Genomic DNA, 17,753 nt, shown 5'->3' with positions numbered 1-17,753 from the left:
TTTATCTAAAGTAGTTCTAAATCTTGTAGATTAGTTTATGATTATAATCTATAACCTTCTGATAAAGGAGTAACTGCTATGATGCTGCATATAAGTACATTAGTTTTTACTTATTTTTCATTACAAGCAATTAAAATCCATTCCCAAAATTGTCTGCAGGTCTAGAAACCCCATTAGAATACCACTTCCTCAATACAACAAACATGGTAATAGCCACACTATTCTGAAAAAAAAAAAAAAATCCTACCTCTTCTCTAGAAGGTGACTCATAAAAGAAGATTTCAAGACTCAAAGCATGTTTAATGGCCCAAACACACAAGAAATCAGCGCCTGAGTCCCTTCCATAATATATCTGTAAAGTATTTCTCCAACCTATGCTAACACCACTAGAATGACAGATAACTTTTTATCTCCCAAGGAGTGGAAGTTATTTTCTATTTATGGACAAGTTTCATCATTAACATGCTCTTTTACTTTTTTTTTTATATTTTTTTTAGATGGAGTCTTGCTCTGTCGCCCATGCTGGAGGGCAATGGCCTGATCTTGGCTCACTGCAACCTCCTCCTCCCGGGTTCAAGCAATTCTCCTGCCTCAGCCTCCCGAGTAGCTAGGATTACAGGCATGTGCCACCATGCCCAGCTAATTTTTGTATTTCTAGAAGAGCCGGGGTTTCACTATGTTGGCCAGGCTAGTCTCGAACTCCTGACCTAGCAGGTGATCCGCCTACCTCGGCCTTCCAAAGTGCTGGGATTACAGGCATGAGCCATCAGGCCCGGCCAACATGCTCTTACACTGAGCCAAGAAATCACTCTCTGAAGCTTTCAACCATTGGCACTTTGAGGGCAAATATTCTATTGTTTGCCCATCAGAAAATATACAAAAATGGCAATTAGCACAATCAAATTCTTTTTTCCAAGCAAAAAATACCTCAGTTCCCTACATTTCCTCACACATTTTAAATTTGTTGATCTGTACTGTTGGCTTACTATGGATCATTGGTAAATATTAACCTTTGCTTCCTGCCACCTCCTAGTTTCTAAACCTGACACACTGGATCTTCCAGTTCCTACTTGAATTACATTCATTCTATTGCTATCCAATCAGCTTAAAGTATTAAGCTTCTGTGTTACCTTAACATGTCATTTATGAAAGGAGACAAGATTAATAATCTGATAAGGTTAGATTGTCAAATAGCTAGTCATTGCTAAGTACCTAATTTCTCTTGTGAAAGGAAAATAAAATCTTGGGACTCCAAACTCACTATGTTAAAAGGAAGAGTTACACTTGAGAACTGGGTCACACAAAATCTGTCTTCCTTTTCGTATGTAAACAGATAGGTGCAATGATAGAAGGCCACTGTTTCTCCAGGTGGCCCCCCTCCTTTTACATATAACATGTGGATTCAGTGAGTACTAATCAAACCCTCACAAGAAAGTGACCACTTACCTCACTACCTACCCTCCCTATTACTTTCTTTCCTCCTTCTCTCCTGCTTCTTTTCCCCCTCTAAATATTGAAGCCCTCAAACACCTCTTTGGAAAAAGCACAGATCACAGACGCTACTGCAACCTGTGTCTCTTTTTCTCAGTTGCATCCTCAATCTTGGTAAAATAAACCTCTAAATTGATAGAGAGCTGTCTCAGACACTTTCTCCCTTAGCAAGTTAAGAATTAATTATTAAATCTGTTTAGTGCAATTTGTTGGACTGGACTAAAGTCAAGAGATCTGGGTTTTGTTCTGCCTTGTTGGTCCCCAGGTTTCTTATTTGTGAAGTGAGAGTGTTGATGGTCTCTTAAGTTTCTTTTAGGTTTTAACGTCTGTAGAAATGCTGGTGTCTATATGTTGCAGAACAAGAGAACCATCAAACTGCTCTCAACATATGTCAGAAAAATTATGACAGAAAATATTATGAGGGTGGATAACACCTGTATTTCATATGTGAGTTGCTTGAGTGGATTAAAAAATTATAAATGTAAATACAATTATTGGTATAGCAATGATATAGTGGCTGAGTTAGTATACAATAGGTTAATGAAAATAGAAGCAGGAAAGCTGGATTAAATGTGATTATTTGAGTTGTAGTTCTTTCTAACTCTTAAAAAATTTTCTGGCATTTGAACATAAGAACCAAATAGTGGGAAAGATAAAATGATTATCCTTTAAGCAGAGCCTAGAGCAAGGAGAACACATTGGCCATGACTGCTTTCCGGAACATTTTTTCAGGTATAAATATATGCACTGTAAATTAATAGCATTCTCTCTTACCAAAAAGAATATGGGATTCTTTTTTCCCATGTACCATCTAGCATGAAGGCAACACTCATTAGAAGTTGAAAAACAATGAACACCCATTGAGAAGTTTAATTTATGGAAGCACCAATGCTGATGGATCCAAAAGTATGTTCTATGAGATTTAAAATATATGCATTACTCTCAAAACCTAAAAACAATTGCAGAAAATGACAACAAGAATACTTCAAGACCCTGAATAAAGCAATTCTGGCTACTCATTGTGTCTCATTAAAGCACACAAGCTCATATACATGAATATACATGCATAACTTTACACTTCCCAGTTTGTTCTCTGTAAAAGTTACATGGTCTGTGTTTCTGTTCATGGTTTGTTTTCCTCTCTTTATTCCTATTGGGTTCATATAATATTTATTTCATACATTTTCCTAACATTAGAATGCAAAATCTATGGATAACAGTGTTATTTATCAGTTATACTTTATTGATATGGAAGATGACTCAAAGAGTTTGCCATCTATTTCCTTTCTTTCGAATTTCTCAGAGCCCTAATAATTGCTTGGCTTCTAAACTGAAGTGCCAAGCACCTTTTGCAAAAACCTTACAGTCTCTCTTAAACTATGAAAACTCTTTCCACACAAACGCCAGACTCAAGAGGAGAAGCCAATCGATAGGGCACATGTGCATCCTCTCCCTGCTCATGTCTCTGAAAAAAATCAAATAGACCCCCCCACCTCAAAACACGATAATTAAGTGGTATAAAAGTAGCAATTTCATCTAGGAAGGCTTTTAGCTGGTTTGCTTTTGTGTGTTTTTGAAGCACGGTGGGAGAAGTGGTAGCACCATTATGAATGCTTAGAGAATATTTGCACCAAAGCCATGTGCTTACCTATCTGTGCAAACAAGGAAAGAAAATTGAGGTAGTAAAACCTGTAAACTAAGACAGAAATGGGACCCTATGAGATACATTACAGGAGCTGAGCACAAAGGACTGAACAGGATCAACGGCTTCATTTGCTAGGCACTGGAGTTTAATGAATGATTTGGAAGGATACTCAAGCCATGGGACAATACAAAACTTACAGGCACCCTGTAGATCATAGAATATGTGCGAAGACCATTTCTGTAAGACAAGGATAGAAAGTTCCTTGCTGTATAGTAATGCATTGTTCTGCAGTCAGGCCAATAATAGGTGATTAGATAACCATCTCTCAGTTGCTACGTCAGCACTCAAACTAACTGAAGTAGAGTGTCCTCTCCCCTCAAAACACTGGTTTTTCAAGTAACAGACACCTAGACCTAGGGATTTTAAATGCATTGCTTTTGATTTCATATAACTTGGTTGGGTAGTGAAAACTAAGTATATATAACTTGAATTTTTCTTGGAGTTTTTCTTATATTTCTGATTGATTTCTTATGAAAAGTGACCTTAAAGGGCACCCACATTCTCCCCAAGGCAGAGCTTGTTATTAATACATTATTGGGGCTCAGTCAGAAGAACTCCAAGAGTTGCTCCCTCTATTTTGTTAAGTTCTCTATATCAGCTTCTATGCGCACCTTTATGTAAGGACTCACCGTGCAGGCCAAATGTTCCTTTCTCTAGATAGATTATAAGCATCTGGATAAATTTGCATTAGAAATTCAATTAACTTTATATTAAAAGGTCAATTAACTTGGCCATGATAGAGATTGTTTTTAATTACTTTTTCTTGTAGGGCTTCTCTTCTTGTCCAAGCACAAGTGACACTATCAAATGATAGTCTCATTGCCTGTTGGTTGCCTGAAACTCATATCCAAAACACACAGGAAATAATTGTCTTGGTTAAATGAATTAATAAGACATTCTTTAGACAATTCATAAGTATTATAATTTTGGGGACTTAAAGTATCCGTAACCAATAACAAAGTATTTTAGCTTAAATACCCTCCATGGTATTGTTCATGACAATCCCCTTCATTGTCTGTCTTTGTTGGTTTCTATTTTCTTGGTGCAAGATGATAATAAAGTAAAATGATTTTAAGGATTACTTCTTATTACACTATATCACAGTGTATTTCCAGAAAAATTAACAAATAATGACATTACAATCAACGATCTCTGTCAGGCATGGTGGCTTATGCCTGTAATCTCAGCACTTTGGGAGGCTGAGGCAGGCAAATCACTCAAGGTTAGGAGTTCGAGACCAGCCTGACCAACACGGCGAAACCCCATCTCTACTAAAAAATACAAAAATTAGCCTGGTGTGGTGGCGGGTTCCTATAATCCCAGCTACTTGGGAGGCTGAGGCAGGGAGAATTGCTTGAACCTGGGAGTCAGAGGTTGCAGTGAGCCAAGATCGTGCCACTGCACTCTAGCCTGGGCAAGAGAGTGAGACTTCATCTCAAAAAACAAACAAAAAAAACCACAAAAAATTAGTGATCTCATTTCATTAGAGTTATCTTTGTGTTAATATGAGCCACAATTCAACTCATTCATGAGGCACTAGAACACTTATACTTAAGAGGTTCAAGGGATTACCACTTGGCATTAAGTTACAAGTGACAATAGGGTCCACTTGATATCAAATTGTAACCATTATTGAACTATCACTCAGGCAAAATAAAATAACTAAAGATAAATATATCAATAATATATCTACATATTTCATACATAATAATGCATTAACCCAAACTTCCAGATGAGTAGCAACTTAAAAATGAAGCAAACACTGTTCAGGAGTTGATATGAGGAAAAGTCTTGAGATGAAACTTATTTCACTTTTGCAGAAGAGAATAACCTTCACCCTCCAGGAGCAATAAGATGTCCTAAGCACTTTGTAAATGCTACCTATATCACTCTCACTACAACCTTATGAGATAACATTAATTGTTCTCATTTTACTGATGTTTCAGCCAAGATCATACAGTTCATTGGGGGCCGAGTTATCTGTGTTCATCTACCTTTCCAGACTTTCAATTTTCCCCTAGAATGAAAATGCTGGATCTAAAAGTAATGAGGCTATAAAATGCCTGTAAAAGGGTGCTTAGGGCTGGGTGTGGTGGCTCACGCTTATAATCCCAGCACTTTGGGAGGCCAAGGTGAGTGGATTATGAGGTCAGGAGTTCAAGACCAGCTTGGCCAAGATGGTGAAACCCTCATCTCTATTAAAAACACAAAATTTAGCCAGGTGTGGTGGTTGGCGCCTGTAATCCCAGCTACTCAGGATGCTGAGACAGGACAATTGCTTGAACTCGGGAGGTGGAGGTCGCACTGAGCCAAGATTGCACCACTGCACACTCCAGCCTGGCGACAGACTGAGACTCCGTCAAAACAAAAAACAAAACAAAAAAAAACCGGGGGGTGCTTAGGAGTGTTCTGAATGCTAGAGGTAATTCTAAGCATTCAGTTTTGGAACTAAGAGGAAGGGAACAGATTAGGCCCATGCCACTCAAAGAATGTGTCCACAAGAGTGTAAATTAACTCTGTCATTGAGCACAATTTTTCCCCATGGTGAGACTTTCTCAATGAAAAAAGCTATGCATCAGTTTATATTCCAGTGCATATTTCTGATCTTCACATGGGCAAATAACAGTTTGAAAAGCAGTAACCAGTCCATGAACAAGGCTTTAAGTGGCACAAGCTTAAGAAGCTTCTTATGAGATTTTCCTTTTCTGTGAGTATTTTAATCATTTTGGATAAGAGTTACCCTTAAAGTTATCCTATTTGATTATTTGATTTTTCATTTATCAAAAGAATAAGTCACATCCCTTATTCACAATAGAGATAGTAATGAAGGTTAGTGTCCTATACCCTGTAAATCTCTGGGGGCATTAATGTTAGTTGAAGTAATATTGCTAGTTTTAATAGGCTGATCTCTTCCAACAGCAAAAAAAAAAAAAAGAAAGAAAAAGAAACCTTTCTTAAAAAATGAACAATATTGTCATCACACAGCATAATGTTTGAAGTGAAATATAAACTTTAAAAATATATTATTCGTACCTGCACCTCCGCCTATGCTTAGAATCTTAATTTCTGATTTTGTGTCTCCAATCCTGAAAGAAAAAAAATTATGTAGTTTTAGAAAAATGTGTTAGGTGCTTTGTGAAATCTGATTATCTAGTCTAGTTGAAGAGAACAGACTAAAAATACAATGAACGAAAACTAGGCCAACATGAAAGTTCCCAATTATACCAGTTATATTGCCATCTTTAGAGTATATTTCAAAATACAGGTTTTATTCATTAACAATCTTGAACTGGGAGACTTGGAAATGGCATTATGTACATCTCAGAGGTAGAAAATGCCATTTGTTTGAATATTGTTTGGAGAACAAGAATAGAAAAAGTGGAGTTTCGAGTCTGGTAATATAATAAGCCACCCATCGTAGATAGGGGAAAGGCTCAGGTGGTTCCCACTATCTATAATGTCTGCCTTCTTTCCTCCCCTACCCCCTTTTTTTTTTTTTACCTTACTTTTAATGAACAAATGTTTATTAAACATGTATTATGTGTATTCTATCCTAGGCATTAAAAAAACAGATATCACTTTGCTCTCAAAATGAAATGTGAGACAATAAAGCCCTGAATTATGACTCAGGTACTAGAAATAGAATGAAGTAGATAGATTGGGAAATAAGCCAGTAGGACTTGCTGTTAGACTGATGTGAAGACGTAAGAAAAAAAAAATATGGGTGCACAATGACTTCCCTGTTTCAGGCTTGGATGACTGGGAAAAGGGTGATGCCAAAAAGGAAGCTGAGAAATATAGTTTGGTAACAAGCTTATGTTTTTGTCAGGGCTTTTTAAAAAAATAAATAAGAATTCGGCAAACATTTGAATTTGCAAGATTTAAGCTAGGAGAAGAGAAATCGGGGCCAGGGATGTATTCTGGAGAATCATCATCATAAAGTAATAGTCAATGCTAGAAGAGTAGATTCCATCACCCAAAGTTACTGCAGAGTTAGAGTAGTAGTGGATGGTGATCCAATATCAACTTCTAAAGATAACTGGATTGTGAAGAATACACAAAGAAGACAGAGAAGAAAAGAAAGCACAGAGAAGTACTAGAGTAACTGGAGGCAGAGAAAGCCCTTAGTCGTAGCAAAAGCAGCAGAGTGTACTACTTAAAAAAGGAAAAATCTACATCGAATTTGGCAATATGAGTGTCTTTAATAATAGCAGTTTTTTTTAAGTTCATTCATGTTTTTAATATAAAGTTTGAAGTAATAATTTTAATAATTCCTAGAACATTGTTAGGTGCTATGGGGTTTAGATAGTGATTTTTTTTCTTTTTTGTTTTCTGGTTTTTCTTTCTTTCTTTCTTTCTTTTTTTTAATTATACTTTAAGTTCTAGGGTACATGTGCATAACATGCAGGTTTGTTACATATGTATACATGTGCCATGCTGGTGTGCTGCACCCATCAACTCGTCAGCACCCATCAACTCGTCATTTACATCAGGTATAACTCCCAATGCAACCCCTCCCCCCTCCCCCCTCCCCGTGATAGGCCCCGGTGTGTGATGTTCCCCTTCCCGAGTCCAAGTGATCTCATTGTTCAGTTCCCACCTGTGAGTGAGAACATGCGGTGTTTGGTTTTCTGTTCTTGCGATAGTTTGCTGAGAATGATGGTTTCCAGCTGCATCCATGTCCCTACAAAGGCCACAAACTCATCCTTTTTTATGGCTGCATAGTATTCCGTGGTGTATATGTGCCACATTTTCTTAATCCAGTCTGTCACTGATGGACATTTGGGTTGATTCCAAGTCTTTGCTGTTGTGAATAGTGCCGCAATAAACATACGTGTGCATGTGACTTTATAGCAGCATGATTTATAATCCTTTGGGTATATCCCCAGTAATGGGATGGCTGGGTCATATGGTACATCTAGTTCTAGATCCTTGAGGAATCGCCATACTGTTTTCCATAATGGTTGAACTAGTTTACAATCCCACCAACAGTGTAAAAGTGTTCCTATTTCTCTACATCCTTTCCACCACCTGTTGTTTTCTGACTTTTTAATGATTGCCATTCTAACTGGTGTGAGATGGTATCTCATTGTGGTTTTGATTTGCATTTCTCTGATGGCCAGTGATGATGAGCATTTTTTCATGTGTCTGTTGGCTGTATGAATGTCCTCTTTTGAGAAAAAGAAGACTGAGGACTGCAGTCAGATGGCAATGGGATTAAAAGTGAGCTCAAAAATGAGGAAGCAGATCTGGAGTCTGTTGAAAAAGGATGAAAGAGAGAAGGATAAGAGATGACTGCTACAGGGGAACCATGAAGGGAAAAGGATGGTGTTTGTTTCTTTGGACTGTGGGATGGTAAACAAACCTGTGTTTTGTCTTCATTGCAAAAGCTTGCACAGTCACAGGATGGGAACAAAAGTTGAAGTAAGGTTCTAAAGGAATCTTGCAAAGTCTAGGGTCAAGAACACCTATAAATGAGTTGCCTTTTTCAGTTCTAATTATCCTCCAGTTCATAATCCTGCATCCTAACATATCCATTTCTATCTTAACCTTTTGTTCATTCTTTAAAATGCTTACATCTATGACAGCATAGGGAGGCTATGAAGCAGAGGACCCAAGTTGAAATCCCAGGTTACTGATACGTTACCTTGAGCAAGTTATTTGACATTTCTGTGAGATAAGATAATAATATCACCTCTCTTGTAGGATTATTAGTAACTGTTTCTAATTCATGGAGAAATTGTGAGGATTCAATTATTTAATTCATGTAAAGCTCTTAGAAATGTAACTGCACATGACAAGCACTCCACATATATTAGCAATTATTATGATTCTAGGCACATGTAAGTGACTTATGTGAATCACCTCTTTGAATCCTTAAAATTCCTCTATGAGTTAGATACTATCATTCATCCCATTTCACATATTATAATGACAGCAAATAATTATTGAAAACTTACTATTTTCTAGCCAAGGATTTAAAAGTTTTATATGCAACACCAATAACCAAGTTTACTATTTATAGTTATATACTATAATTTTTCCTGCCACCAAGCCCTGCCCCACCATCTACCCCCAAATAGGGAATTGAAGAATTCCTCCATAGGGAAACAAATCATCTCAGTAATAAAGTTAACATGATTTTATATCTGAGGATCACCCAGGAAAGAGCTGAGGCCACACTCAATTATTCAGTGAGCTACTCACTCAACAAACCCTGCCCTGACTTACACAAAGAGAAACTGACTTCCTTTTAGTGCCTCATTATTTGATTGAACAGAAAACCAAGGCTTATTAGGCTGTCGAACATAAGAAACAGAGACTGAAAGAGGCAGAGAGAGCAGAGGAACATTTTGTAATGAATAAGAAGGTATTACATCTGATAATGATGAAAAGAATGCTATAGAAAACATTCTTGGAAATTAAAAATATAATAGTAAAATATTAATAGATAGGCTGAAAGAGAAAGTCGTAGCAAACTGGAAATACAAGAAAATTAGGTAATCAATCCAGGAAGTATTTGATGAGTAAAAGTTTCAGAAAAATAAAACAGAGGGGAGGAATGATTACCAAAGTTCCTCATAACTGAAGGGTCTGAATCTCAACTGAATTAGCCCAGGGAGTACCCACAAAATGGGTGAAAAGGAACCATTTCACAACTCACTATTTTAAAATTTCAGAGTACTAGAGATCAGATTCTAAAAAGTTCAAAATAGTGAAAACAAAACACATAATGTAAAAGTTATTCCACAAGCCAAGGATGAGAATTTTGAGTAGCATTTGATTTCTTTTTTTCTCTTGTATGAGACAGGGTCTCACTCTGTCATCTAGACTGAGTGCAATGTTACAATCATGTCTCACTGAAGCCTTGATCTCCCGGACTTAAGCAATCTTCCCACTTCAGCCTCTGGAGTAGCCAGTGCTACAGGTGCACGCCACCTTGTTCAGCTAATTTTTTTACTTTTTCTGTAGAGATGGGATCTTGCTGTGTTGCCTAGGCTTGTCTCAAACTCCTGGGCTCAAGTAATCCTCCCACCTCAGCCTCCCAAAGTGCTGAGATTACATGCACGAACCAACACACCTGGCCAGTATTTTATTTGTTAACAGCAATTCTGGTATCTAAAAGACAATGTAAAAGTACCTTTAGATCTATGATACAAAACTGTTTTCAGTATACAGTTCTATATCCAGTCAAACTGTCTAACGATGAACATAGAACCAAGGGATTTTTAAACATACAAAGTCTCAAAAAGTTTACCTCTCATTCACTATTAAAGCTTTTAAAGAATTAGTTCAGGAAACAAAGGACTGAGGAAACAAATGAAAGGCATGAGATACAGAATCAGGGAGTTAAATACTTGAGAAAGAAAATGATTCTCAGAAAATGAAATAAACTCCCTCCTTAACAGTTGTATAGCAGGCCAAAGCAGATCTTCCTAAACTGAAAAAAAGAACAGAGGGCTTCAGAAAAGTTGTTCCCTTGGGGTAAAATAAACAGATTCCTTGATATGTTTGCATATATTGAGATGAGATTAGTATATCTGCTTCGGAATCAAAGTAGTAATAGGTACATAGAGAACTAAGAAAAGAAACCAAAATTAAGGCAATAGTCAACTCTAGGGAAAACAAAAAGTTGTACATAAAAGGAAATGTAAGCATAGTCTAATATATTGCTCAATTATTAATAATATGTACATAGGCAAAATAACATAAACACTCAAATTATTTAACCAAAATTTTGACTAAATATGGTGACATGAAAGGGTGGGAAATATGCATGCTAATTAGCTATTTTAATACAGCAAAATGAAGAAACAGAAAAATAACATGTTATTTTGAATTATGAAAGAAAATTCCATAAATAACTAAAAGATTTCAAAGTGCTGAAAGTGGTTGCTTCTGGAGAGTGAGAATCAAGAATGGAGTGGGTGGGATTTGTTATAGGCCCCACCCACTTTAGAACCATTTGATTGTTTTTAGAACCATTTGATGTTTTAAAATATGAGCATGTCTTGCTTTAATAAAATGTTAATATGCTCGCTCCACACTCAATTAGCACAGTGAGCCACCAACTCAACAAACCCTGCCCTAACATACACAAAGCATATCCTAATCACGTTTTGGTACTTCATAACTCATAGACAACTTTAAGCAACAATTTTAAAGGTTCTTCAGCTAAATCTTATTTCAAACACTACCTTCAGGAAAAAATTACTTTTTAAATAAATGACACTGAGTTTGATCATTCCTAACTATATACTATTGTTAAAAGACACACAGTGTGCCCTTAAAAATTCTTCAGTCTTTCACAGATTTTATAATATTTCCAGTTAGATTTAAACTTTGAAGATAAGGAAGGGGTCATTCATCTTTTATTACGTTATCTCCATCCACAGCACCTCTTCAAACCAAACTCTGTATGGCTGAAGAAAACCAAAAATCTGGTAAGCTACAGACATGAGCAATACTTTTGGTACTGGAAAAGAATTGAGAAATTAACTCATTACCTTTAACTTTAGAAGTGAGCAAAGAAACCCAAAGAGGTTAACTATAATTAGTTCCTAGATAAGAAGTTATCTGTATTTGCCATCTGCTTTGATGTTTGGCATCCTTATCCTATTATATATTAATTTTTAATATATAGTATCCTATTTTTTGAAAGCTAACATTTAAAATCTGAATCATGTTAAATAGAAAGGGAAATAAAATTTTATATACATCTAATAATGCCTGCTCTGGTCAGACATAGGTGAAAGAATTTCAGGCCTACAATAGAGAAATTCAGCAAAAGATAAAATACCACTTTCCTTTGCTGTTTGCAAATTGGATCCATAGTCATTTCTTCCCAGTTTTCCATTATTATTTCCTGAAGCAGAGTGAGTTACAACAAATCACCCCTAGATAGGTGATTTGATTATCTTTAGCATGTGGAATCTGTTACTCTCATAATGCTTATCAGCTCTGGCACAAATTGAACACATTAATCACCCCAAAAAAGAACTCTGCAAGAAGGAGAGGAACCAGTGAGTTTCACTGATAATGAGAAAATGGTTCTTTTTTTAAGGAACACATTGCTAATATTAAGTTGAAAGAAAAAGACAATTTTGGGGAAGAGAGTGATAACTATAACAATGGACAAGAAAAATGAATTTAAATGGATATTATGAGAACTGAGGGACTCAATCCTCAGGGCAAATCGTACTTTGGCAACTATTTATATTTGATTCTGATGAAAAGCATACCAGACTCCCTTTGGGCCTTTTTTGGGATGTAAAATTTGGAGAAGGGCTGAAAAGTCTGAGTTCGAAGATTAGCATCTTATCTTTTTCCAAATGAACATGGATTTATGCCTTCAAATGGTTAACACTTATCTCTATGCAGCTGGAAATACAGCACAAATGGGAGCCTTTGAGTGTTTAAAGCAAATGTGGAACCAAAGCACTGCAGGAGAAAGGCAGAGCAGGGCAGCGAGGAGGGGGACGAGGGGGAGTTGCTATCAGTAACTCGCCCTTATCCCCGTGCCCAGCCTGCGAGGCTGAGCTAGACCCATCTATCACTGACGCACAGCGAGTCTCAGGCTTGTCCCTTTGACAACAACGTCCCTTTTGTTACCTTGCTATTATGCCTGGCAGCTTCTTGTCCATGAATTCCTGCATGCACTGGTGTTCCGTGGAATGGCTGAGAAACCTCCGGAAAGATTCAACATATCTCCCGTGGTCAGAAAACAAGCTCCTCATGGAAGATGCCATGTTTGGTTTTCTGAGAAAGACAGAGTGGGAAGCAAGGTTTAACTTCCCCTCCTTCTCTTCCCAGTTCCTTCATTCTTTCCCCACCCCCACCAGTTTCTATCCAAAAACAAAAAAACGCTAGGCTTGTTTTGAATTTAACATGCACCAAAGGCTGGCGTGCAGAGCTCATTGCTGACTCAATGTTTGAACAGCACTTTGCACTGATACTTTAACCCCTACACGGTTGTTTTATAAGAAATAGAAGTACTAAAGCAAGGCTGTAAATACACTGCTAAAACTTTTCAAACTCCTGATGTTGAAAGGTCATAAAAACAGACTGTATTCAAATCACTTCCTGTTTTGTCAGCAGAGCCGCAAGTAAGTTCCAAGTGTGAAAGTGACTGTTCAAAGTGGCAAACGCAGGATGAAAAGGACAGCTACACAGCACTCTCAGAAATCTACAGCAGTGAAATCTTTGACGAAAGACTGTCATCTGCCTCTGGGCTTTCTACAGGATTGTTTTGGCCTTGACATCCCTCAGCACTTAAATTTTCAATTTATCTGCTGCATTTCTTCAAATGCTGATTTGTGGTAACTCAAATTATCTTAAGAGGAAGTCACCAAGGAGGAGCCCAAGAACTCGTAGCTAGAAGCTGTCAGAAGCTGCATTTAGGGGATTGAGAGTGGTGAGAGAAGTCTTGGAGCAAGAGTGCAGGACACCAGGGTAAAAGCCCAGTCCGTAGAATCCTTCCCTAAGCACTTTGAACACGACGAGGTCAAAGACAGTTCGCTTGGCTGGTTGAGCCTTTGGAAACCCAGTGGTGTCACCCACCAGAAGACCCAAAGCTTCAGAGTACTCACACACAGTCTTTCTCCTGGGAAGTGGTCTTTAAGAAGGTATCTAATTCTTTATCTAATACTGAGTTGTTAATAATAGCATCCAACTCATGGAGGAGTTGTGAGGATCAAATGAGTTAACTCATTATAAGTCTCTTAGAAATATGTCTGCTTAAACCGTCCCCTTCTAATTGAGTTCCCAAACTGTCCTCTAAGCATTCAAAACACTCCCCAACTCCCTTTGTTTTCTGTTTGTTTGTTTGTTTGTTTTTGTTTTTTGAGACGGAGTCTCGCTCTGTCGCCCAACCTGGAGTGCAATGGTGCGATCTCCGCTGACTGCAACCTCTGCCTCCTGGGCTGAAGTGATTCTCCTGTCTCAGCCTCCCGAATAACTGGGATTATAGGCGCCCGCCACCACGCCTGGCTAATTTTTATATTTTTAGTAGAGACGGGGTTTCACCATGTTGGCCAGGCTTGAACTCTTGACCTCAAATGATCCACTCACCTTGGCCTCCCAAAGTGCTGGGGGTTACAGGCATGAGCCACCATGCCCAGCCCCCAATCCCCTCCCCCAACTCTCTTTTATAAGTATGTTTTGTTCTCACTATTCTTAGAGCCAGTGCTTTTACCCTAGGGGAAAATGGAACATCTGGATAGGCAGATTGCCGTGGATGACTCTGTCCTTAATGAACTGTGTGACTTTGGCTGAAATATAAGCTGCAGTTTGCTCATCAGTAAAATGGGAACAACGAATTTTATCTCATAGGGTTGTAGTGAGAATAATATAACTAATGTTTAAAAAGTGCAAGCCAGTCCTTTCTCCAAAAATAATAATAATAATAATAATAAAATAACAAAAACCATCGTCACTTTATTCATGGAAGTTGAAATTTGAGTTTCATATCATTTTCACATGTCATGAAATGCTATCATTCTTTGAATTTAACCATTTAAAAACATAAAATTTATTGGTAGCTCATGGGCTGCACAAAACAGGTGGGTAGGGCTGGGTTCGGCCACAGGCCCTATTTGGTCAAGCCCTGATTTAGCTCCTCTGCCCTTCACTCATCCTTGGAAAAGGTCTTTGCTAGTTCTCTACTCACATCTCTATCCAGCCAGCCTTCCGTTTCCTCAGATTGACTCTGACAAACTTTTGCTTGTATTACCATCTTCCATTTTTCTCTTTAGAGCTCAACCCAAATCATTCATTCATTCATGTTTACATCTATCTGTTTTTGTTTCATTTTAACCCAAACCAAAAATGGCCAATAATGTATTCATCTATTGAATAAATGTTCAGTAAGAGTTGCTGTTGGCTATTCTGCTGAGGAATACTCCTGACATGACTTTCTCTTGGAAAACTGCTGCTAAGACCTCCCTTAACTGAAACTTGGTCTTCTGAGACTATCACCTCCCTTGTCTGCTGTCAGATATTCTCCAACAGAGCCTGCTCTTCATGTGGATCCCATTGAGGACTTCCTTTCTATTCCCACTGTTTCCACCCTACTTGAGATTCTCTTTATTTTTCACTTATTGTGCTATTTAAAAAAAAAAAAAAAAAAAAAAAAAAAAAAAAAAAACTTGTAAGTTCAAGGGTACATGTGCAGATTTGTTGCATAGGTAAATATGTTTCATGGGGGCTTGTTTTACAGATTATTTCACCACCCAGGTATTAAGCCTAGTACCCATTAGTTATTTTTCCTGATTCTCTCCCTCTTCCCACACTCCACCTCCAATAGGCCCAGTGTGTGTTTTTCCCATCTAATGTTTCCATATTTTCTCATTATTTAGCTCCCACTCATAAGTGAGAATATGCAGTATTTGGTTTTCTGTTCCTGCATTAGTTTGCTAAGGATAATGGCCTCCAGTTCCATCCATGTCCCCACAAAGGACATGATCTCATCCTTTTTTATGGCTGCTTAGTATTCCATGATATACATACATCACATTTTCTTTGTCCAGTCTGTCATTGATGAGCATTTAGGTTGATTCCATGTATTTGTTATTGCATATAGTGTTGCAATAAACATTCACATACATGTGTGTTTATAACAGAACAATTTATATTCCTTTGGGTATAATATACCCAGTAATGGGATTGCTGGGTTGAATGGGATTTCTGTCTTTAGGTCTTTGAAGAATCGCCACACTGTCTTCCACAATGGTTGAACTAACACTCCCACCAACGGGGTATAAGTGTTTCCTTTTCTCAACAACTTTGCCAGCACCTGTTATTTTTTTACTTTTTCATAATAGCCACTGTGACCGGTGTGAGGTGGTATCTCATTGTAGTTTTTATTTGCATTTCTCTAATGATAAGTGATGTTGAACTTTTTGTTCATATGATTGTTGGCTGCATATATGTCTTCTTTTGAAAAGTATCTATTCATGTCCTCTATCCACTTTTAATGTTTTTTTTTCTTGTAAATTTACTTAAGTTCCTTATAGATGATGGATACTAGACCTTTATCAGGTGCATAGTTTGCAAAAATTTTCTCCCATTCTATCAGTTGTTTATTCCTGTTCATAGTTTTCTTTTGCTGTAGAGACGATCCTTAGTGTAATTAGTTCTCATTTGTCAACTTTTGCTTTTGGTGTCTTCATCATGAAATCTTTGTCCATGTGTATGTCCTGCATGGTATTGCCTAGGTTGTCTTACAGGGTTTCTATAGTTTTGCGTTTTATATTTAAGTCTTTAATCCATCTTAAGTTAATTTTTATATATGGTATAATGAAGGGGTGCAGTTTCAACCTTCTGCATTTGGCTGGCCAGTTATCCTCTACTGTGCTATTTTTTTAATTGGGTTTCCTGCTTTAGGAATCACACAGATCCTAACCAATTTTATTGCCACTGCCAACTTCATGTTTTTTTTTTAAAGTTTGGATAAAGACAGTCTTTTCTTTCTCTCATAATATTTAGTCTCCCCACTGACCCCCAAGTCAAGTACAAGATCCACTCTGCAGTTCCCCCAATAATTATCCAGAATTGTGTCTCATTTTATCTCTAGTTTTGCATTTATATCCCCTTCAAATTGTGCTGCTTCTCTGGATACGTTCCTATGCTTTTTTGCCTACAGCCTCTCTTCATAATAGTTCCTTCTGTAACATGCTGCTTCCTTTCTTACCACATCCATTGAAAAATTTTCTATTCTTCATATGCTACCACTTTCATATATCCTTCCATATTTCCCTCAAAATAATCAGCACTCATGCTCATAATTTCTGATATTCTTGCAAGCATTCATCCTTGTGTTACTGTTGTTTAATATATTTGCCTTAACTCCCCTGCTTGTCCCCATGTGACTTAGCTCATAAAGACAGGAACTGAGTCACAGCCACTTCCCCGATGTGTTGCCCAAAGTAGACTTTCAGTTCTTTTTTAAATAATTAAGAATGTGCTTGAACATTTACACTCTTGAGATGTTCTCTGCTATCAGATGTCCTCCATCCTTTTCATTATTGAGTAGCTCTATATGTTACCAATAACACCAGAATTCCATTCCTTGAACACTTACTATGTGCCAGAAATTGTATGGACCTTATAAAATTTAATGTAGTATTTACTCTTTGTAGTACCTCCATCAACTTCCCCCTATTACAAATGAGAAAACCTAGTTTCTGAGAGATTAAGCTACCTAACCAAAAACTGCAGGACTGGTGTTGAATTGTAGGTCTGTCAAATCCCAGGACTAGCGCTCTCACAAAAATCTTTATATTCAGCCAAAACCTGCTGCCCTGTAATTCTTAGATAGTACTCCTATTTCTGGTTGCTTAAACTAAACAGAAGTAATCCAGTTCTGTCTCCATATAACAACCATTAAAAAACTTGAAATCAACCATCAGGACAACCTTACTCCCCAAGGTGTCTCTTTCATAGCTCCTAATTATTTCTTCTGCAATATAGCGTTATATAATTTGTTACTCTAGCCCCTCCTTAGGAAATACTCTAGTTTGTCTGGGTTTCTTTAAAAGGTGATGTTTGAAAATAAACA

The 17,753-nt window shown here is 37.4% G+C and overlaps 1 protein-coding gene across 2 annotated transcripts in view; it reads right to left on the bottom strand.

The window, feature by feature from the left end:
- Positions 1-13,235, bottom strand: part of LOC105498647 (histamine N-methyltransferase-like) — a 50,080-nt gene extending 36,845 nt beyond the window's left edge. The window contains exons 1-3 of one of the 2 annotated variants that reach the window (XM_071072678.1): positions 12,809-13,235; positions 10,278-10,315; positions 8,325-8,648 (exon numbers count right to left, since the gene is read on the bottom strand). In XM_071072678.1, coding sequence (XP_070928779.1) covers positions 10,297-10,315; positions 12,809-12,945 — 156 coding nt within the window. In that variant the 5' untranslated portion in view covers positions 12,946-13,235 and the 3' untranslated portion in view covers positions 8,325-8,648; positions 10,278-10,296. Of the gene's footprint in view, positions 1-6,229; positions 6,283-8,324; positions 8,649-10,277; positions 10,316-12,808 lie in introns of those variants that run through there. The other variant, XM_071072677.1, reaches the window with a different exon arrangement.
- Between the last annotated feature and the right edge of the window lie 4,518 nt (positions 13,236-17,753).

Source organism: Macaca nemestrina, chromosome 11 (genome assembly GCF_043159975.1).
Source record: "Macaca nemestrina isolate mMacNem1 chromosome 11, mMacNem.hap1, whole genome shotgun sequence".
NCBI classification, from domain to species: Eukaryota; Metazoa; Chordata; class Mammalia; order Primates; family Cercopithecidae; genus Macaca; species Macaca nemestrina.
Note: the sequence above shows the minus strand (reverse complement) of the source record. Positions and strands in the feature narration are given on the sequence as shown.